This window comes from Panthera uncia, chromosome F2 (assembly GCF_023721935.1).
Source record: "Panthera uncia isolate 11264 chromosome F2, Puncia_PCG_1.0, whole genome shotgun sequence".
Classification (NCBI taxonomy): domain Eukaryota; kingdom Metazoa; phylum Chordata; class Mammalia; order Carnivora; family Felidae; genus Panthera; species Panthera uncia.
In genome coordinates, this window is record NC_064812.1 from 75,852,395 (window position 1) to 75,876,243 (window position 23,849).

General features: G+C 41.4%; 1 protein-coding gene across 3 annotated transcripts in view; it reads left to right on the plus strand.

The window, feature by feature from the left end:
- The first annotated feature begins 1,022 nt into the window (after positions 1-1,022).
- The window catches only part of LYPLA1 (lysophospholipase 1), a 29,456-nt gene continuing 6,629 nt past the window's right edge, over positions 1,023-23,849 (plus strand). Inside the window, exons 1-6 of one of the 3 annotated variants that reach the window (XM_049633394.1) lie at positions 1,023-1,240; positions 2,189-2,220; positions 16,841-16,906; positions 18,933-18,980; positions 20,231-20,301; positions 23,029-23,102. In XM_049633394.1, coding sequence (XP_049489351.1) covers positions 1,172-1,240; positions 2,189-2,220; positions 16,841-16,906; positions 18,933-18,980; positions 20,231-20,301; positions 23,029-23,102 — 360 coding nt within the window. In that variant the 5' untranslated portion in view covers positions 1,023-1,171. Of the gene's footprint in view, positions 1,241-1,598; positions 1,733-2,188; positions 2,221-16,840; positions 16,907-17,314; positions 17,803-18,932; positions 18,981-20,230; positions 20,302-23,028; positions 23,103-23,849 lie in introns of those variants that run through there. The other 2 variants (XM_049633396.1, XM_049633397.1) reach the window with 2 other exon arrangements.

Consider the following 23,849-nt stretch of genomic DNA (forward strand, 5'->3'; position numbering starts at 1 on the left):
GTGGATTTTTGAGACCCTTTTGTTCACCAGCTTCCTTCCCTACCTTAGGCGCTACTCTCTAAAGATTGTATAGATCCTTTAAGTTTCTCCACTGAATTGCTAACTTCTGAAGGTCAAGGCATTTTGGTTTTAAGCGTTTCTGCCTCTTGTCGCCTCCCGGATACACAAAGTGATGTAATTTGAGCCACCGTGCAGAAAAGGGGCCATCCAATCTTGTGCTTAAATCGGTACAGTGTTAATATTCGTCAGTCATAAATTGTGGATCCACAATCGAGTGCTTTCCTTTTCAGGTGAAGTTTAAAGGAGGAGGGGAGCCCACCCCCAAACTGCACACTAGCAGAGCCCCGAATGGAAATACGGCACAGGCTCCACCGGCCTCTCCCAGTCCAGTCCTTCTTGACTCTTTTAAATTTTTTTTTTTTTCAACGTTTTTTTTATTTATTTTTGGGACAGAGAGAGACAGAGCATGAACGGGGGAGGGGCAGAGAGAGAGGGAGACACAGAATCGGAAACAGGCTCCAGGCTCCGAGCCATCAGCCCAGAGCCTGACGCGGGGCTCGAACTCACGGACCGCGAGATCGTGACCTGGCTGAAGTCGGACGCTTAACCGACTGCGCCACCCAGGCGCCCCATAGTCCTTCTTGACTCTTACGAACTGAGTACAGCCCTGGCTTCGGGAGACAAAGGAATATCCGCGACTGGGTACGACGACTGGCTTCGGGGATAATTATTTTCATTACGGGGCCCCAGGAGCGGAGGATAAAGCTGGGCTCCGGGGACCACGCGGCTGGCCTGGGCCTCCGAGCCTTCCCCGGGGTGCCCGGGACGCCCCACGGGCAGGAGCGCCGCGTGGCCACCCGCACCGAGCGCTCGCGGGCCGCGGGGCACCAGAAGGTCCGCTTCGGTCGCAGCCAATCGGGCGCACGGAGAAGCCGGGCATTGTGACACGCCGGCCGAGCGGGCGGCGGGGGAGGGGCGGGCCGACCGGCGTCTCGCAGCGCGGGCGCGCGCGGAGCCGGCGCAGGGCGGCCGGGCGCCTCGTTGGCGCGCACGCGCCTGAGCGCGCGCCCGGAGGGGCGGGCCGGGACTCGCCGCTCGCACGCCCTTGGGCCGGGGCCGGGCGCCCGCTCTCCGTTCCGCCGCCGACGCGCGCCGTCAGTCGAGCCGGTGTATGTGCGGCAATAACATGTCTGCCCCGCTTCCCGCCATCGTGCCCGCCGCCCGGAAAGCCACCGCTGCGGTGAGTGGCGGCGGCCAGGGTTCGGAGGGGCCCGCTCGGCCCGCCGCCGGCTGCCGCCTCTCGCGCGGGGTCGGCGTCGCAGGCCGGTGGGCGACCGGTGGGTGGGCGCGCTCCGCCCTGCCCCTCGTGGGGGTGGGGGGGGGTGGGGAAGAGCGGCTCGGCGCGGGCGGAGGGCGCGTGCGGAGCGCGCCGGGGTCGCGGCCGGCCCGGAGGATTCGCCTCCCTCCCGCTCAACGGCCCCCGAACCCGAGTCCTCCGCATTGCGGAGCGAGTGCGGCCCGCCGGACCCCCGGAACCCTCCCCGCCGCCCCCCCACCCCCCCCCCCGTCCCAGCTTGGGGACAGTGGCGTTAGCGGACAAGCGCCTTAACACGAGGTGGCTTTCTAACATGCTTCTGTCTCATTTGTGATGAGGGAATGCTTTATTTTCTTACCTTGCACTCTTGTTCTAAATTAAAGAAGTTTGAAGATTTCGTGTCTCCCAAAACCAGAGGTGCTGTTTTTTGGTTTTGTTTTGGTTTTTGGTTTTTGGGTTGTTTTTTTTTTTTTTTTTTTTTTTTAGGAAACTTGGGTAGGAGGATCTCAAACTTTTTATCCCCGCCCGGAAGTTCCTTTTTGCGATGGAAAAATTCGGCCCCCTATGCGAAGCTTGCATGGTTTGATTGGAAAGAGACAAAGTCTTTTTCTTAACATGGGTCGACATTTGCACCTAGGAATGTCTACTTGGGACCTCTTTTAAGTGCTAAAACGCCACCTTGATTATGTTAGGAACTCGGGGAGACAAGTTAAAGATTTTCGTCACTTAAGAGGTCTGTAGAGATTGATGAACTTGCTGAAGGCAGTGCTCTGTAATTGCGGCATCATCCACCGTAACCGAGGCCTCAGTGTCTAACGCTTCTCTGTGGGTTTGTTTAGGCATTGCTTATTAATTTTCCCTCTTCTCTTTTAGGTGATTTTCCTTCACGGCTTGGGAGATACAGGGTAGGTACCGCGGGTAGTAAGAGTAATGAAATGGGGTTATGCCACCCTACTTACACCATCAAAGGTTTGTTTAAGGCCTCGGGGATTGTATGAAAAGAAGATTGCCGTCAGTCCTACTTCTTACGGCCCAGGAATAAGATACAGCCTTTTCATTTTTGAATTTTTCTCTCATCATCTTAGATTTGTCATGTTTCGTCTCCTGTTTCCGGAACATATTAAAGTTGCAAACTCTTCTCCCGAGTTGCTGGGGGTATTGGATGCAAGAGATAGGCGGAATGTTTGTAGAGACAGTGTGCAATTGAGACCTTTCTCCAGGAGTTAAAATTGCAGGACGGGCCGAGAAGTAGTTGGTTTTGGTAAGACACGTAATAGCAACGTGAGGTCTACGGTGTTCTGATTGAGAGCTTAGATAGTCCCTTAAAAGAAGAAATCAGTTGAAGTGCAGGGGAGACCACTCAAAGATTTATTTGGAGGCTGATGAGCCAAATTTTGTTGTGCTAACTTTAGTCACATGATTTATCTTTCCCTTAGGCTTTTTCTGTTTTGAGAGGTGTGTGTTTTGGAAAGGTTTTTTTTTTTTTTTTTTTTTTACCGTTTTGTTTTATTTTTGCGACAGAGAGAGAGAGTGCGAGCGGGGGAGAGGCAGAGAGAGGGAGACACAGAATCTGAAGCAGGCTCCAGGCTCTGAGCTGTCAGCACAGAGCCCGACGCGGGGCTCGAGCTCATGAACCGGGAGATCGTGACCTGAGCCGAAGTCGGACGACTGCATCAGCGAGGTGCCCTGAGAGGTTTTTGTTTTTAATGTAAAGCAGTGATTATCAGGGGCACGTGTCTGGCTCAGTCAGTAGAGCCTGTGGCTCTCTCTCGGTCTCAAGAGTGGTGAGTTCAAGCCCCGCATTGGGTATGGAGCGATAAACCAGTGATTACCAATTTGAAACTCGGGCAAAATTACAGAACTGGAGGAAAACTGAAGATAGATAAATTTTGGATAAAGTAGCCAAAAACCATTAAATGTTCTTTCCAAGAAGGAGGTGTTGGGCTAGATGAATTGTTAAAAGTGACTCCTAATATTCTTCTATGTCTACTAAGTAGAGGTGCATGACACATACCTTGTATGGAGCTGGGGAACAGGTTGCAGGACTCTTTCTGCACGTTTGACAATCACGTTGTCTTGTGAAAATGACAGACTTTTTTTTTTTTTTTAAGTATTATTTAACTGAAGAGAGTCTCACAGCTCTTTTACAACCAATCCCTGACAAGTCAAGGAGGAACTTGCTACCCTGTAACTCTCTCTTTAAGGAGACCCAGGCCTAAAGAATCAGTCCAAGAGAAGAAAAAGCTTCAGTGTAGGAAGATTCTCTGTAGACCCCAATTTAGCCAGATTCCATCCATGAGCTGAAGTTAGACTGAAAATGATGAAGGAAATGTGAGATTAAAATTACCAAGAGCATCCAGGCATCTTGACCAAGAATTAAGTTTATGTAAAAAATTAAAGGTCTCCAATTCTAAAAATACTTCATGAGATGAAAGCTGACTCTAAATTGGTCCCATGAATACATGGTGAAATTCAGAAGCAATCAATCTGGCAAGTGGCAATTTAATGTTTAAAATATGGGCTAAATTGGCGGACGATGGGGATTAAGTGATTTTGTTCGTTGCTATAAAATTGGGCAGGTTTTGCCTTTTTTTTTTTTCTTTTTGGTTAAGACTTTTGTAGAACCAGCCAAGGTATACTGTCTGGTAACATAGGTCTCCAGGTCTGTGTCTTTTAGATTCCTCGTGAAAAAAATGGTGACCAAATATGATTGGAAGACCCATGTAATTCTATATTTTGACAATTCTAATATATAATTTCCCCCACATTTTTGTTTCTGAGATTGGTGCTCATTTTACTACACGTGTGTTTATTGTGGTGGTGATTTTTTTTTTCCCCTTAAAAAGCTGTTTTTTTCAGTGGTGTCTCTTATTTAGATTATGTCTTACTGTCCAGGAAATACGAAGTGGCATATTGTCCTCTTGAAAAATTTTATAGCATATGCACTAGCATGTTTAAAATTCTGAAAAGTTCTGCTGTAAAGAAACACCTATGGTAAAATGTTGCTAATAACATGCATAATAAACTGTGAAACTAGTATTCAAAGAAATATGTTTTAGACTATACTGTATGGTGTGAGATCACAGATTTCCTTCTAAAATAAGAGTAGCTGTTAGGATTATGAAAATGTTATATTAGTATTGTAAACAAATTCAAACTGTAAATATGAGAGGAGAATGAAAATTAGTTGCAATCCAAAAACCCAGAAGTACTTATTTTTGATAGCAATTTAAAAAATGTTGCATTTTGAAGTATTTTCAAATCTGTGGAAGAGTTGCAAGAATAGAGATTGCTCAATACCTTTTACCCAGATTCACTAATCTCTGTCTATTGAATAGGTTACTATGTTTGCTGAACCCCCTGAGGGTAAATTGCAGTTATCCTGATTCTTTACTTCCAAACCCTTTAGCATGTATTTACTAAGAACAAGGAGAGTCTTTCACGTTACCCCAGAACAGTTCATCACATTTGGGAAATTGAACACTTAATATCATTGTCTAATACAAGAGTTATTCACACTTTACCTGGTGATACATCCTGTTCATTGCATCATGTCAGCATGCAAATGATAGCATTTGTCCCCTTGTTGTTTACTTGGATCACTTGAGCAAGATGGCATTTTCCGGGTTTCTCTACTGCAGTTATTGTCCCTTTGTAGTTTAAAAAGCAACTTGTAGGGAGATACTTTGAGACTTTGCAAATTGTACGTTAAGCTTTCACCCAGTGTTTTTAGCATCCATTGATGATTCTTGCTTGACTCAGTTGTTAATATGATAACGATTTTCTAAGTCTGTCACTCTTTATGTTTATTAATTTGCCCCTACCCATTTTTTTGTATGGACTATAAATTTAGGGAACGGCATTTCATCATTGTTACTGTGTTTTAAAATTTTTAGCTCTTTGAAAACAACTGTAAATTTACATAAATGTTTAACAGAAGTAGTATTTAGAGCTCCTGATGCTCTTCCTCTCAGATTACCCAGTTGTTAACATCTCTGGAACAATCGGGACATACTGAAGAAGTATTGCCTCATTACTCTATAAAATTTCAGTGTGTATCTTGTAAGTACAGGAACATTCCCACATCACCACAGTTAACCATCAATCAGGAAGTTAACATTGATCATCAAATATCTTGCTTTTGTCATCACATTTTCTTGATTTGACCCAATCATGTCTCTTACGGGCCCAGGATCCGATTCAGGATCCCATGTTGCGTTATCATGTGCCTTTAGTCTCCTTCAGTCTAGAGCAGTCTTTCCTTGTCTTTCATGACTTGACACTTTTTGAGAATACGGGCCAATGACTTTGTGGACTGTCCTCAGTTTGGGTTTATGTAATGTCTCCTTCTGACTTAAGCCTTTTTTGACAAAAATAACACAGGTGTTGCTGTGTTCCTCTCTATGGATTGTATCAGACACATACTGTGTTGGTTTTTGTTCACTGGTGATGCTACATTTTCTCACCTGGTTAAGATAGTGTTTGCTCCATTTCTCCACAGTAAAATTAATAAGTGTGTTTACTTAAGAATATTTTGTGGGGAGATGTAGCAGACTATGAGTCTGGAGTTCTCTCTTGTCCGGCAAGAGAGCAGATGCAGAATTGAAAGGCTAGTGTTCGGGAGGAGACAAGAGCCCTGAACAGGGGTTTTGTCTCCGGATTTATTGAGCGCATAAGATATTACTCACGTGGTGAATGTGAAGAAAACAAGATCTTACACACGTGAACGTGGAGAAAATAGTCAGACAGTAATCATTAACTTGTGTGGAAGAAGTAAAGGGTCTGGAGGGCAAGTGGAGTTTGTAATCAAAGAACAGTAGTATATTGGCGTCAGATGGACAGTAGTTTCCTGCAGGTGATGTAATAAGCTACTGCTGATCCCATTATAATGTCCTGCTAGCTATCCTCGGGTGCTTTCTCCCCCATGGTGGCGGCTTTCCACTCTAAGCTTTTTTCTAACCCATTTATGTAAGTAGAACCTATTTCCCCACAGGGAGATGCTTCGATATTATGAAAACATGTTTCTCGCCAAATTTTCCCCTATGGATTTAGTGTCCATTAATGATTCTTGTCCATACCTATTATTGTGAAAGTTCCAAATGATGATCTTTTCAAAAAATCCTTCATTCTAGATTTATTCATTGGCAACTCTCCCTTCTCCCTTACTTATTATGTATTCATTTATTCATTTTAAAGTGTCAAATCAGGACAGACTCTTGGATTGCTGTTTTACTCTGAGGGTTACAAACTTAAATCTATCGTATTTTTGAGGTCAAATCGTCTTGTAGTTGGCTAGCGGGAGCCCCTTCAAGCTGCTCTTATGGGACATGTCTCCATCATTCCTTGAGCACTTCCCTGCTTTCTGATACAGCAAGATCTGTTCCAGGATCATCTTATATTTTTCCTACTTCAGTCCTGGGACTCAGCCATTTTTTTCAAGAGCTCTGGTTCCTTTTCATAGAGTATTATTTAGGAACCTAGATCTGAGTGCCGGATGTGCTTGTTGAAGGAATCGTTACTTCTAGATCCTTTCCGTAGACAAAACTGGAAGTGTAGCTACATAACATAGGTGTGTGGACACACATCTATATCAGTTTTGAAATTTACATATATTAAAATTTGGGGCTTTATACTGATTTCCTCCAGTTCTAGTCAGCACCACTGGGATTATGCTAGCCTTCCCTCTTTCCGTATTTGTAACTCCATAAGAAACCTGGCTTCTGTTCTGCAATTTTGGCCAGTAGTGCATTTTGGCATTGCCTCATCACCCCTCCAGGTGCCCCCACCCACAGCTTTGCTTCATACATGGGAACCACCTCCACACCTGACCGCCCTCCTCGCCCCCACACAGCTGAATGTGACACTTGAAAGCTCAGTTCCAGTTAAGGGGAGCAGGGAAGGAGAAAAGGCCAGGTGGAAAACTTGGCCCTCTTCATGTAAACTTCCCTCCGTATGTTCCAGGAGTTACTGGTCTGTATTACCCATCTACATGAGAATTTTCTAGGCTGTGGAGATTTTAAAGCTTAGAAAAGAAGGTTTCAAAAAAAAAAAAAAAAAAAAAAAGACAGGGGCGCCTGAGAAGCTCAGTCGATTAAGCAGCTGACTCGATTTCGGCTCGGGTCAGGATCTCATGATTCGGGAGATCAAACCCTGCATCGGGCTCTGCACTGGTAGTGCGGAGCCTACTTGGGATTCTCTCTCTCTCCCTCTCTCTCTCTGCCCCTCCCCTGCTTGCACGTGCTCGCTCTCTCTCTCTCTCTCTCTCTCTCTCTAAAAATAAATAAACATTAAAAAGACAAAAATAAAGTTTCAAAGACAAATGTTTAAGTAGATTAAGTCTTAACTGAGGGATCAAGTAAGATCAAAAATAATATTGAATTGGCAACATGGGTATATTTTGTGACCGTTCATTTGCAGGTCTTTCTGTAATCAAGAACTAAGAGAATTATAGAGTGGGATTTGGGGATCATTTAGTTACAAGGACTAGAAAACTGTTCAACTAGTTTATACAAAATTTATGGAAGGATACAAGATAGCTCATTAGCATATAAGCTCCAAGAAGGCAAAGATTTTTTTTAATTTCATTGAAATAAAAGTCACCTGAGAACACAGGTTTTTTGTATTTAACTTAATGCTTACCATACCATAAAAGTCACCTGAGAACACAGGTATTTTCTATTTAACTTAATACTGCATCCTCAGGGCCTGGACGCTGCTGGATAAGTAGAAGAACTAAGTGTTGAGTAGATGAATGAATGAATGAGGAATTAAGGCGCAAGACCTATGATGGGAATTAGTCACCAAGTATATTAAGTTTCCTAGGGCTGCCATAGTAAAACACTACAAACTAGATAGCTTAAAGCCACAGCAATTTATTCTCACAGTTAAAGAAGTTAGGAGTCCAGTGTCAGGGTGTCAAAAGGACTACAAATGCTCCCTGCAAAAGCTGTTGGGGGGAACCCTGTGCCTCTTCCAGGTTGTCACGGTTCCTTGGCTTGTGACGGTTCCTTCCAGTCTCTGCCTCCCTCCTCACATGGCCATTTTGCTGTTAATCTGTGTACTTTCCTCATTTTTTTTTTTTTTCTCATTTCTAATAAGGACACCAGTTGCTAGATTTAGGGCCCACCCTAATCCTAATAAATCCCATCTTGATCCTTAACAGATGACATCTGCAAAGAGCCTATTTCCAAATAAGGTCACACTCTGATGTTCCAGGTGAACATGAATTTTGGTGGCTGCTATTCAGTCAGCTGCAGGCACCAAAGTGCCTTTCATCTCTCTGCTTTTCATCCCCTTGTGCTCTCTCACTTTTGCTTCTTTCCGTGTATTTGCACAATTTCCTCAGCTGACACATTTTTCTGATCAAAATGGACCACCCCAGCTCTGACTTTATATCAACCCTAATTCTGGTGTTCAGGTAAGAATCTGACCCCGTCTTGGGGCACCTGGTAGCTCGGTCAGTTAAGCGTCTGACTTTGGTTCAGGTCATGATCTCATGGCTCATGAGTTCGAGCAGTGCGTTGGGCTCTGTGCTAACAGCTTGGAGCCTGGAGCCTGCTTCAGGTTCCGACTCCCTCTCTCTCTCTGCCCCTCCCTGGCTCGAGCTCTGTCTCTCTGTCTTTGTCTCTCTCTCAAATAGAAACAAACATTTTAAAAAACTAAAAAAAAAAAAAAAAAAATCTGACCTAATCTTGGGGCGCTTGGGTGGCTCAGTTGGTTGAGCGTCTGACTTCGGCTCAGGTCACGATCTCATATCTTGTGGGTTCAAGCCCCGCATCGGGCTCTGTGCTGACAGCTCAGAGCCTGGAGCCTGCTATGGATTCTGTGTCTCCTTACTCTCTCCCCATCCCCCACTCATGCTGTATCTCTCAAAAATAAGTAGACATAAAAAAAAAAAAAAAAAACGAATCTGACCCACCTTGGGTCATTTTGCTCTTAGCCAGATAGTTGGTAAGACTCATTAGGACAGATAGGGGAGATTCTGTAACTGTGATGTGCTACTGGGACAGGGATGGTAATAAGTAGTGCTTCTTGTACAAACCTGGAATCTTTGTTTTTAGTTCCACACCATATTACTGTGGAGTAGTGAGCATAACGGAAATAGACTTTAGTTACTTTGTTGTAGTCTTTTCTAAAAGTACAATTGAGAAATAAAATAGTGTGAATTTGTGATATTTCTTGGGATATGCCTGGAAATTTTTTTTGGACTCAGAAAACCTTTGTATGTATATGTGTGTGTGCATGTTTTGTTTTCTTTTTCTGTTTCAAATAAGTGAAATATATTCTGATTGATCTAGGTTTCTGAACAGTAGATTGTTCATTTAACTGAAGCTTTGTGTCAACTTCTTGAATCTTGAGGTTTCCACTGACTTTGAAAATTAACAAAAGGACTGGAAACAAGTTGGCCATACTTTTGTATAATTCAGTTACAGTCAAAGATCTTTAGGGGTACCTGGGTGGCTCAGTCGGTTGAGCATCTGACTTCGGCTCACGTCATGATCTCACAGCTCATGAGTTTGAGCCCTGTGTCTGGCTCTGTGCTAACAGCTCAGGGCCTGGAGCCTGCTTCAGATTCTCTGTCTCTCTCTCTTTCTCTCTCTCTAGTCCTCCCCTTCTCGTTACTCTCTCTTTCTCTCTCTCTCTCAAAATAAATAAACGGTAAATTAAAAAAAAATTTTTTTTTAAAGAAAAATAATAAAAATAAACATTCAAAGAAGATTTTTTATAAGCGATGGGGAGATTATGGATGGGAAAACTAAGGACTGGAAAAGCATTGATTCTCATACTTTAATATGCATAAAAATCACCTGGAAGGCTCAATGTGGTCCCCACCACCAGAGTTTCTGATTCACTGGGTCTGGGATGGGGCCCGGCAATTTGCATTTCTGACAAGTTCCCAGATATTATTACTGATCTGGAGAGAACACTTTGAAAGCCACTAGTCTGAGCTGTCTGTATCCACACTTCTACATAGAGGCAGAGTTGGGACTAGAACTCAAGATTTCTGTTCTTTTTCTCATAAGAGTTCTTAGTATTTCTTGTGTAGAAGAGTGGTTGGCAAACAGTGGGCCACAGTTCAGTTCTGCCCTGCCCCTTTTTAAAAACTTCTTCAGTTGTTAATGTTATTTATTGAAATATGATTTCCATATCATAAAAGCAACTCTTTTAAAGTGTACAATTCCATAGTTTTTAGTATATTTACAAAGTTGTGGAACCATCACTAAGGTGTTAATTGCAGGATATTTTCAACATCCCCCAAAGAAATGGCACACCTGTTAGCAGATATTCTTTATTCCCTTCCCTGGCAACCACTAATCTCCTTGTGGTTCCTATGGATTTACCTCTTCTGGATATCTCATATAAATGGAATTGGATAATATTTGACCTTTTTGGTATGCATTCTTTCACATAGCATGTTTTTCAGGTTCATTCATGTTGTGACATGTATCAGTACTTTATTCCTTTTATTCTCAAATAATATTCCATGGAGTGATAGCCATGTATTGATCTTATGAATATACCATAGTTTTTAAATTTATCACTTGATGAACATTTGAATTGTTCGTCCTCTTGGCTGTTATGATTAGTGCTACTCAGAACATCCATGTGCAAGATTTTACATGAATATAGGTTTTCCGTTCACTTGAACAGTTGCTGAGTCAGTGGTAACTGTTTAACCCTTTGAGGAGCTCCCAGACCGTTTGTTGTCCATAGTGGCTGTACCATTTTCCTGTTCTAACAGTGTAAGAAGGTTCTGATTTTTCCACATTCTCACCAGTATTTGTTATTCTCTTTCTTTTGGATTATAGCCATCCTATCGAGTGTGAAGTGTTTGGGTTTTTAATTGCATTTCCTAGTGACTGATGAAGTTGATCATCTTTTCATGTGTTTATTTGGCCATTTATATGTCTTCATTAGGGAAATATCCGTGCAAGCCCTTTGCCCATTTTTAAAACCAAGTTGTCTTTTTTCTTGTTGATTTTTAAGACTTTAAAAATATATGCTAGCGTCTCCTGTGCAGCTCAGTCAGTTAAGTGTCCAACTTCGGCTCAGGCATAATCTTGCAGTTTGTGAGTTCAAGCCCTCCATTGGGCTCACTGCTGTCAGCTCAGAGCCTGCTTGGAATCCTCTTTCCCCCTTTCTCTCTGCCCCTTCCCCACACTCACTTGTACACTCTCTCTCTCTCTCTCTCTCTCTCTCTCTCAAAACTGAAAATAATAATAATTAAAAAATAAAAATATATTCTAGGAGAGCCTGGCTGGCTTAGTTGGAAGACCATGTGATTCTTGATCTCAGGGTCGTGAGTTCCAGCCGCACATTGAGTGTAGAGATTACTAAAAATAATAAATAAACTTAAAAAATAAAAATAAAAATATATTTTAGATACTGGAAACCTCATATATGTGATTTTCAAATATTATCCCCCAATCTAAGGGTTATCTTTTCACTTTCTTGATGGTGTACGTTAAAGCACAACAGTTTTAATCCTGATGAATTCTAGTTTATCTTTTTCTGTCTTTGGTCACTTGTGCTAATCATTCCCTATCTTTGTTGCCAAGCTTCCCCCATTGTTAGTCTTTTACTACATTGTGCAACTGTGCATGCATTCAAGCTCTTTCTCTGTCTCCATATGTATATGCTCATTATCTAGTAATCAGAAGTTTGTTTTTTTTTTTGTTTTTTTTTTTTTTTGAGGGAGAGAGAGATACATGGCCCAACTGAGGGACAGAGAGAGAGAGAGAATCCCAGGGGGGCGGGGAGAGACAGAGAGAGAGAATCTGAAGCAGGCTCCAGGCTCTTAGCTGTCAGCAGAGAGCCTGATGCAGGGCTTAAGCTCATGAACCGTGAGATCATGACCTGAGCCCAAGTCCGATGCACAACCAACTGAGCCATCCAGGCATCCCCTAATCCATTCAGGTTTTGCCAACTTTCCCAACTATGTGTTTCCTTCCTGGTCTAAGATCCTTTCCAGTAATTTGTGTTACTTTTAGCTATCATGTCTGTTATGAAACAGTTTATTAGTCTATCTCTCATTTCCTTTATATATAGATGTGTATATATATATTTTTAATTTTTTTAATTTACCTCCCAGTTAGTTAGCATATAGTGCAACAGTGATTTCAGGGGTAGATTCCTTAATGCTCCTTACCCATTTAGCCCATCTCTCCTCCCACAACCTCTCCAGAAACCCTCTGTTTGTTCTCCATGTTTACGAATCTCTTATGTTTCCCCCCTCCCTGTTTTTATATTATTTTTGCTTCCTTTCCCTTGTGTTCATCTGTGTCTTAAAGTCCTCATATGAGTGAAGCCATATGATCTTTGTCTTTCTCTGACTAATTTCACTTAGCATAATACCCTCCAGTTCCATCCACGTAGTTGCAAATGGCAAGATTTCATTCTTTTTGATTGCCGAGTAATACTCCGTTGTGCATATATACCACATCTTCTTTATCCATTCATTCATCAGTGGACATTTGGGCTCTTTCCATACTTCGGCTGTTGTTGATAGTGCTGCTATAAACATGGGGGTGTATGTGCCCCTTCGAAACAGCACACCTGTATCCCTTGGATAAATACCTAGTAGTGCAATTGCTGGGTCATGGGGTAGTTGTATTTTTAGTTGTTTGAGGAACCTCCATACTGGTTTCCAGAGTGGCTGCACTAGCTTGCATTGCCACCAACAATGCAAAAGAGATCCTCTTTCTCCGCATCTTTGCCAACATCTGTTGTTGCCTGAGTTGTTAATGTGAGCCATTCTGACAGGTGTGAGGTGGTGTCTGATTGTGGTTTCGATTTGTATTTCCCTAATGATGTGTGATGTTGAGCATTTTTTCATGTGTCGGTTGGCCATCTGGATGTCTTCTTTGGAGAAGTGTCTGTTCATGTCTTTTGCCTATTTCTTCACTTGATTATTTGTTTTTTGGGTGTTGAGTTTGACAAGTTCTTTATGGATTTTGGATACTAACTCTTTATCTGATATGCCATTTGCAAATATCTTCTCCCGTCGGTTGCCTTTTAGTTTTGCCGATTGTTTCCTTCGCTGTGCAGAAGCTTTTTATTTTGATGAGGTCCCAATAGTTCATTTTTGCTTTTGTTTCCTTTGCCTCTGGAGATGTGTTTAGTAAGAAGTTGCTGCGACCAAGATCAAAGAGGTTTTTGCCTGCTTTCTCCTTGAGGATTTTGATGGCTTCCTGTCTTACACTGAGGCCTTTCATCCATTTTGAGTTTATTTTTGTGTATGGTGTAAGAAAGTGGTCCAGGTTCATTTTCATAGCCTTTCATAGCCTAATGACCCTCAACTTAGTTTTAATGTTTTCTCATGACTGGGCTCGCGTCATGTATTTCTTTTGGCAACAGTTTGAGATATACTGCACAATTCACCCACTTGATGAATTCTGCAGTTCACCCTTTAATATATTCACAAAACTGTGCAGCCATTTTTATTCCAAAAAGAAACCCTATACTCGTTATCACCCTGAAACCTGCCCCCCTATATTCTCAGCCCTAGGTAACCACCATTTTCTATACCTATAGATTCACCTATTCTGGACATTTCGTATAAATGGAATCATATAACATGGTCTTTTGTAACGGCTTCCTTTACTTAACCTAATGTTTATAAGGTTCATCCATGTTGTAGCATATGTTAGTACTTCATTCCTTTTTCTTGTTGATCATATTTCTTTGAGTAGAATTGCTCGTTCATATGGTAACTTCATGTTACCAGCAGTACATGAAAATTCTGATTTCTCCCCGTCCTCATTAACACTTGTTTCTGTCTTTTTTTTTTTTTTAAGTACATCCAACATGGGACTCAAAACTTAATACAACCTTGAGATCAGAGTTTGCATGCCCTGCCGACTGGGCTAGCAAGGCACCCCTTGTCTTTTGATTATAGCCATCCTAGAGGGTGTGAAGTGGTATTGTGATTTTATTTGCATGTACCTAATGACTAATAATGCTGAGCATCTTTTCCTATCCATGTTGGCCATTTGTATATCTTTGGAAAAATGTCTTTTCAGGTCCTTTACCTGTTTACGTTTAGGTTGTCTTTCTGTTTGTGGGTTTTTAAGAGTTCTTTATATATTATGGATCCTAGACCCTTACTGAATGTATGTTTTGCAAATATTTCTCCCATTCTTAGGTTGTCTTTTCACTTTCTTTGTAATGTTCTTTGAAGCATAATGGTTTTTAATTTTGATGATTTTTTTTGAAAATTTTGTTGTTGCTTGTGCTTTTGGTATCTAAGAAATCATTACCCAATCTAAGGTTACAAGATTTCCATGTATTTTCTTCTGGGAGTTTTATAGTTTTATCTCTTAGGTTTAAGTCTTTTGAAATTGAGAAGTGTGAGGCCTCCAACCTCACTCATTAAATTTTTTTTTAATGTTTATTTATTTTTGAGAGAGAGACAGAGACAGAGCACGAGTCGGGGAGGAGCAGAGAGAGAGGGAGACACAGAATTCGAAGCAGGCTCCAGGCTCTGAGCTGTCAGCACAGAGGCTGATGCAGGGTGTGAACCCATGAACCGTGAGATATGACCTGAGATGAAGTCAGATACTTAACCGAATGAGCCATCCCGGTGCCCCCAACCTTACTCATTTTAAGATTGTTTTGGCTCTTCTGGGTCTCTTGCATGTCCAAATGAATTTTGGAATTGGCTTGTCAATTTCTGCAAAGCCAGCAATGATTCTGATAGAGATTGCATTGACTCTGTAGATCAGTTTGTGTGTACTGTCACCTAAAGCATATTAAGTTTTCTGGTCCATGAACATGAGATGTCCATTTACATAGATCTTTAATTTCTTTCAACATTTTTGTAGTTTTCAGAGTGAAGTCTCATATACGTACACACACACATGAGCTCACATATAAACACACATTTAGGGGCGCCTGGGTGGCTCAGTCAGTTAAGTGTCCAACTTCGGCTCAGGTCATGATCGCGCAGTTTGTGGGTTCAAGCCCCACATCAGGCTCTGTGCTGACAGCTCAGAGCCTAGAGCCTGCTTTGGATTCTGTGTCTCCCTTTCTCTCTGTTCCTCCCCTGCTCACACTCTCTCTCTCAAAAGTAAATAAAGATTTGAAAAAAATTAAACACACATTTACACATGCAAGCACTCCTACAACTCTAGAATAGTGCCTGACTTAGTGTTGTTATATAAGTGTAAAAATTACTACAGTTGTTACTGATTTTTCTATATGCCTTTAACACTTTTGGGAGAGGTGTATTAAAATAGAAGAATAGTTAATACAAAAGCATTCAACATTTTTGCATTTGTTTATTTAATTTTAAATTGTTTTTTTAATTTTAAGTAGCCTCCTTACCCAACATGGGGCTTGAACTCTTGACACAAGAGTCGCATCCTCTACCACCTAAGCCAACCACGTGCCCTGCATTTAACATTTATATCTGGGGGCGCCTGGGTGGCGCAGTCGGTTAAGCGTCCGACTTCAGCCAGGTCACGATCTCGCGGTCCGTGAGTTCGAGCCCCGCGTCAGGCTCTGGGCTGATGGCTCGGAGCCTGGAGCCTGTTTCCGATTCTGTGTCTCCCTCTCTCTCTGCCCCTCCCCCGTTCATGCTCTGTCTCTCTCTGTCCCAAAAATAAATAAAAAACGTTGAAAAAAAAATTAAAAAAAAAAAAAAAAAAAACATTTATATCTGGACTATTTCACACAAAAAATGTCCTAAGTTACTTTTTAAAAAATTTTTTTAATTTCTTTTTTTTTTTAAATAAGCTCTGTGCCCAGCATGGGGCTTGAACTCATGTCCTAGGGATCAAGAGTCCATGCTCTACCAAATGAGCCCAATAGGCGCCCCTTAGGTTACTTTTCCTTTGTGCTTTAATAGAAGTAACATGTAGGAAGTATCAGTTACGATGTCAAGTGTAAACAAGTAGGTACTGTATGTATGTATGTATAGTATGATCCCATTTTTGTAAAATCTGTATCTGTTGCTTAGGTGTTATGCGTGAAAAAAATCCGAAGGAAGTGCACCAAAAGATTAACTGCTTATTTGCAGCTAGAAGGATTGTGATTTACTGTTTTATTTTTTTTAGTTTTTCTCGTATTCCATTTTGAACACGTATAATACACACAAGGAAAGAATGTTAATTAAAGTTATTTTCATTAGAGTAGAAGCATGTAGAGATATTAGACAACTGATTTACTTCTGAGGTTTCTTCCATCATATAAAATATGATTTATATTATCTGTCTTGTCTACTTTGTTGTGAGGTTATAGAGAGATAAATATACCTGTATTTTGTAAATAGTAAAGCCCTGTGGAAATCTGTGAAAGAAAACACACTGCTCTTCAGAAATCAGGAGAGCTCATCTTTATTTGTAGACAAAGCTTAGTAGCCTTTGGGTTGTTGTGGCGTTTTAATAGCATTGACGGCCCATACTTTTATGGTATTATAAAGAGCTACGTTTATCCTTGCAAGTTTTTTAAAGTACTATTCCGTTACTAATTTATTGGGATTTAAAACAGTATCTAATGGCATTATTCACATAATTTCCCTACCAGGCATGGATGGGCAGAAGCCTTCGCGGGTATCGGAAGTTCACATATCAAATATATCTGCCCGCATGCGTAAGTATTTTAATCTTTACATTTGTGAGTCAGAATCCGGAGAGGAGTCACTGTGATAGCTTTACTTTTCTAGAAAAGCATTTAAATGTAATTTGTTTTTGTCCTTTTAAATATTTGGTTTAAAAGTAAAGATTAGGGGGCGCCTGGGTGGCTTGGTCGGTTAAGCGTCCGACTTCAGCTCAGGTCATGATCTCACAGTCCGTGAGTTCGAGCCCCGCGTCGGGCTCTGTGCTGACAGCTCAGAGCCTGGAGCCTGTTTCAGATTCTGTGTCTCCCTCTCTCTCTGCCCCTCCCCTGTTCATTGTCTCTCTCTGTCTCAAAAATAAATAAACGTTAAAAGAAAAAAGACAATTAAAAAAAAAAAAAAGATTAGTAAATTCTTTAAAACTAAACTGGTGACTTGGCTACATAGAATTTTTTTCCTGTTATGTTGGGAAATTTAAAATAATGTTCTCTTGAAGGTCAGTTGAACTGAGAACCAGAAAAATTCCTTTAGATATACAAACCTCTGAGATCTAAGGATATCCACAAGGGGATTTATTTACTTGTCAAGTTTGTCTTTACTATGTTGGAAGCACTCCTAAAGTTTATCAGCTAAAGGCATCGTGATACACCGTGGGGAAAAAAACCACAGGTTTTGAAGTCTCATAGGTTTGGTTTTAAATTCTGGAAATGTTTGTGGATGTCAAAAAGAAACTATAAAGTTTTCAGGAACCAGAAAATTGCTGAGATTGGCAACGTTTTAGGTCAGAATGTTGCCGAGAAACAGTAGCCATGGAGAAGACAACTGTGATTCGAGTTCATGCTAGTAGGTTAGTTCATCCTCAGAAGTGGTGGTAGCAGTAGAGCTGATAAATGTGAAAGAAGAAATGGAAGGAGGAAACATATCTGAGTAGGTAAGAATACATTCTGTCCCCTTTTTATCCTTAAATAGGTGGTTCATCTTACCTCTGTAGACTACCAAATACTCTGGCCAGGGTTACTGTGTCCTCTATTCTGACTCATGTAAGAGACAATTCTTTTTTTTCTTTTCTTTTTTTTTTTTTTTTAGCGTTTATTTATTTTTGAGACAGAGAGAGACAGAGCATGAACGGGGGAGGGTCAGAGAGAGAGGGAGACACAGAATCCGAAACAGGCTCCAGGCTCTGAGCTGTCAGCACAGAGCCCGATGCGGGGCTCGAACTCACGAACCGTGAGATCATGACCTGAGCCGAAGTCAGACGCTTAACCGACTGAGCCACCCAGGCGCCCCAGAGACAATTCTTGATTAATTAGAATGTTCTCATGTGTTGTGATTGGCCCCAAGATTGAATTTGATTTAAGGCCATTTCCCAACCTAGGGAAATTCATGTTCTCAAAGAAATTGTGATAAGATTCTGTAACCTCTAACTAAGGTAGACTTGTTTTATGAATCAGGAGGATAGTGATGAGATGTAGTTATAGTGTATTTATTTTTCTTTCCTTGTTTATCTAGCTACATTCAGGTTATCCAACAGATTGTTCATCAAAGACTTGAACTGAGTGTAGTGGACACTTTGACAAAACGTCTATTTCCCATATTTATTTAGAGGTCTCTTAAGCAACTACATAGCTGAAACTTAGAAAATAAGCAAAAATATAATCTGAGCATATGGGAATTGATGTACCATATCTGTGTGGTAAATTGCTCGTTTCCTTAGACTTAGCCAGAGTCTTATATTTTATGCATTTCCAACTGTCTTGGTTACACATTTTTGTAAGAAAATGTCTGGCTTGAAAGTATTAAATAAGAGTGATGAGAAAGGAAAATGTTTTTGTTTGCCAAGCGTGGTCCTGAACACCTGCTACTCTGTCTTCGGAACACATCTGGAGGATGTGTAGAGAAAATGATGCAATGTGGATGCGGTGACACAGCTCAGTGTTGAAATTGTAGCATGCAATTTTGTGGAAGCCTGAAGTAATTCTCTATCCTTCAGTGATGGAATGTATCAGGTTTTATGCCTTGTGACATTACTCTCACTTTGCGGTTTTTTTCTTTCCTATGTAGACCAGTTAGGCCTGTAACATTGAATATGAACATGGCTATGCCTTCCTGGTAAGTAAGAATTATTCAATAAGACCTTTTTATTTACACTTAGTTTTTTTGTTTTTTATTAGAAGTGCTTTTGCATATAGCAGTTTTTAATTAGCTATTTCTAAGTTGCAGAGTTACATAATTAACTTTACGTTTAACCTTTAACTATTTAAGTTTTGTAATTTAGATTCAGGGGTAGACTTGAGGAGCTGTGCCAAGAGGTAGAGGAATGGGAGAGAATAGGTAGATAGAAATAGTGTAGAAAATGCCTCCTACTGCCTGATAAACCTTTGTTGGTTTGAGTGACCCCATGTGGCATAACTGTGATTAAGCCACAACCTTACACCCTTCCAACTTCTCGCTTTTCTGGAGAGTTGACAGGTTTTTAAGGAGACCATTTCCTCTTCCGCACTCTCAAGATATTTTCACATTCCCTGTATGTTTTATAGTCAGGAAGTAGAGTCAGTTCTTCGATCCTCTAAGCTACTTCCAGTCTATTGTCCTCTTGTCCTCTCTACTTGTTGCCACCCATTTCTTACCCACCCCTTCACTTCCTTTCTGTCTACCCTGGATTTCTTGGCAGTTTTCACAGGTTCCTGCCTATTTTGCCCTCTGGTTCTTTCATCTTCCTTCTCTGGCAAAACTCCCATCCAGAACCACAATTTCTAGCGAACGTAGCTAGAGACCACAATGAGAGGATATAACCCGGGAGGGAAATGGAAAGGGCCTGACAGAGAAGAGGAAAGCTTCCTTTGGGGCTCTGGTTTGAGGTACCTACAATGTACGATGAAAACGTTTTGAAGCATGTGGCTAGAGATCAGTATAATCCCTCTGCTTAATAGCTATGAGGTAGTGCGTGAGAGAGTGATGGCGTAAAGTAGCTCTGTCCCATTGGACTGACCTATGGTGCAGCAGAAGGGGAAGGGAGTGGCTGGAACTCATTGCAGACTTTTTAGGGGAGTGTGCATCGCAGTTCCTGCTTGGGTGTAGGACTGGATTAGGTATTTTCTTAGATGTTCTTACTCTAGAATTATGTGGCAGCGTGATTTTTTAACATTAGAATCTGTATCTAGTTGGTGAAAGGAACGTGTAGAATGTCAGATTCACACATTTAAGTTCTATTTTGGCCTCTGTAGACATTTTAATTTGAGTTTCATGTTCATGGTTTGCCCTTTTAATCCAGACTACCATGAGTTTAGTGAAATGTACTTACCATAAATACATATTCTTAGAATCAAATAGCTCGTTTAAGATTTTGCCTTGTTTTCCAGGTTCGATATTACTGGGCTTTCACCAGAATCACAGGAGGATGAACCTGGAATTAAACAGGCAGCAGAAAATGGTAAGTACAGAAACATTTTACGAAGACAAAAGAATTCTTATTTTAGTGGCTTCAGTAGTTTTATTGATACTGATGAAATCCGGTGTACAATTATCTGAACTTAGTAGGTGATGCTGTTTCCTTTCTTTCTGATCACACTCTAAGTTGTTTGCCAAATAGACTCCCTTAACTGTAGGCAACAAAGGTGAGGTGAATAGGGAAGAATGGTCTTTATCAAACTTAGTATCTGCTGGATACATACTTTTGCTTTTATTTACATCAGCTAATAGAGAAAATGGCAACTTAATCGTTGTGGCCAGTTCTCTTCATTAAGGAGACTTGAATTAAGGATGGATGTAACGATATAATCACGTGTGATGCAAATTATGTTAGTGATTAGTTTTCGTGTGGTAATAATAATAGATGCCGCTGATTGAACACTTAGCTGTTTAAAAAGACAGGTAATTCTTGTACGACTTAGCAGTTGGGGTGACCTTGAGGAGTAAAGCTTTGCGAAATTCAGGGGAAGTGGTCCCAGCACTGCTTGCCGGTGGGCAAGCAGCTACCAGTTGCCAGGCCCCCACAAGCCTTCTCTCCTCCCAACTGGGCCTTTTCTGCCACTTCTGCTTCCTCCATGCCACTGTAAATAAATCCCTCAGGTTTCCCAGCACTTCTTTTATTTCTTAACCCCCTGTTCCTATTTTCTAGCCCATTCTTCCATGCCATAGTCAGGGTGTTGCTTGCTTTTCATGCTCAGTCTAAGAACTAAACTTTATATAAAAAAGAAAATAATTTTTCATTCGGGCGTTTGTTTTTTGCAGTGTTTTAGAAAAAGATTTTTATTTTTTGATAGAAAGGAAGTATGACATTGGAAATTCTGATCTTAAAAAATGAAACTCTTGGGGCACCTGGGTGGCTCAGGAAGTTGAGCACCCGACTCTTGATCTTGGCTCAGGTCATAATCTCATGTTTCGTGAGTTCAGGCACTATGTCAGGCTCTGTGCTGACAGTGTGGAGCCTGCCTAGGATTCTCTCTTTCCCTCTCTCTCTGCCCTCCCCTGCTCGCACTCCGTCTCCCAAAATGAATACATAAACTTAAAAAAATAAATAAAATGTCACATTGTTGTAAAAAAATTAAACTCTTGCACATATGTAAAAAATGAAAGGACAGGGGCGCCTGGGTGGCTCAGTGGGTTAAGCATCTGACTTCAGCTCAGGTCATGATCTCGCGGTTCGTGAGTTCAGGCCCCGTGTCGGGCTCTGTGCTGGCGGCTCAGAGCCTGGAGCCTGCTTCGGATTCTGTGCCTCCCTCTCTCTGCCCCTCTCCTGCTTGTGCTCTTTCTACCTCTCAAAAATAAACACTAAAAAAAAAAAAAACCACATAGCACTGATTATAAAGAAAAATTTGAGGAGTCAGCAGTTTTATAGTTAATGATTTGTGTCAAAGTGTTCTGCAAAACAGAAGAACCCTTTGATTTTTTTTGTACATCATTTAGTGGCTATAAGAAAAATTAGAGTTTTAAAATAATAGAAATGAACTTTTTTTTTTTAATGTTTATTTCTTTTGAGAGAGAGAGCGAGCAGGGAAGGGGCAAAGAGAGAGAATCCCCAGCAGGCTCCGCTGAGAGCACGGAGCCCAACACGGGGCTCAAACCTGAGAACCGTGAGATCGTGACCTGAGCCGAAATCAGAAGGTGGACACTTAACTGACTGAACCACCCAGGTGCCCCTAGTAGAATGAACGTTTTGTTTGTTTATTTATTTATTTATTTATTTATTTATTTATTAAAAACTTTTTTTTTTTAAACGTTTTATTTATTTTTGAGACAGGGAGAGACAGAGCATGAACGGGGGAGGGTCAGAGAGAGAGGGAGACACAGAATCTGAAACAGGCTCCAGGTTCTGAGCAGTCAGCACAGAGCCCGACGCGGGGCTGGAACTCACGGACAGTGAGATCGTGACCTGAGCCCAAGTCGGACGCTTAACCGACCGAGCCACCCAGGCGCCCCAAAAATGTTTATTTTTGAGAGAGAGTGCGAGCAGGGGAGGGGCAGAGAGAGAGGGGGACAGAGGATCTGAAGCAAGCTCCATGCCGACAGCAGACCGCCTGATGTGGGGCTCAAACTCATGCACCACGAGATCATGACCTGAGCTGAAGTCAGATGCTTAACTGACTGAGCCACCCAGGTACCCCTAGAATGAACTTCATAAACACTGTAAATCACAAACCATGTAAGCTACATTTCTTAGGATTTAAAATGGCAACTTGAGGTACAAATTCCTATGATTCATTGAAGAGAGAGAAATATAGAATGTATATGGGCAGAATTGACGCAGGTAAAAGAATATCCATTGATTGGTAAGAGAAAGAACTTTTGTTTACAAATGACATAAATAATTGGACAGGGGTGTCTCACTGACTCAGTTGAAAGAGCGGAGTATGCGACTCTTGATCTCAGGGTTGAGTTCAAGCCCCACATTGGGTGTAGAGATTACTTAAGAATAAAATCTTAAAAAAAAAGAAAAAAAAAAAGGAAATAATTGAACTATTTAAGCAACACCTGCCAAATATGAGTTTTATAATGAAAATACATCCTCCTTTTATATTTTAATAGAGTGCTTCAAGTTTTTCACGTATTATTCACCTTTAACATACCTTGTGCTTTTCTGTAATTAATGTCTCCTGTTTAAAATGGTATCAGGCTTAACTTTTAAAGTGTTGGTGATTTAATTTTATGTTGTTTTTAGTAAAAGCTTTGATAGAGCAAGAGATGAAGAATGGCATTCCTTCTAACAGAATTATTTTGGGAGGATTTTCTCAGGTAAGGTAAAGTTTGGGTGATATGTCATTGGTATATTTATCTAGAAAATCTGTGGTTTCCATCCTTTTCTATGGAGGAGTCTTTTTTTTTTTTTTTAGTAGACGTTGTAGAATCTGTTACACTATTGTTAATGCTGAATTAAGTTCAAATGGATTACATATAGTTAATTACAAGAGTGTCCTCTTTTGCTTTTCTAGTTTTCTCTCTTCAGCTGTTGCCTTTCCCTTCTAAATTATATCTTTAAAATAAATTTATTTGGCAAATTGATAGGAACTTGGAATGTATTTTCTTAAAATACTAATACACACGTAGCTAGGTTTCTAAGTTGATCCTATGTACCCCTTTAAACAAAACTCTAATTTAAACACAGGTATAACTCCCCTCTCCTAGGAAGAGACTACTGATAGGAACAATACATTAGAAGACAGGAGAATTTCTTCTCTCTTTCTGTCACAGATTCCCGGTGGTTGAGCCCCATAGACTCCCCCTGCAATCCCCTTGAGACAAGATCTAAGTAGGGGCTCCCACAAAGTGACCCACAATGCTGGGGGATGCTGGTTGTCCCCGTTGCGTTCTTTCTTCCCACTGGAGGAACTGGAGGCTCCGGGGAGACTCTGGGTGGCGCTGCACTGGTCAGCGTGTAACCACTTCTCTTCCCTTCCAGTGCGGTCTGTCTTTGTCTCTGTGGGACAGGGGTGCCTCCGCCTCCCCTCCGTGTGCTAGGATTCTCTCAGTGGTGCCCTGTCC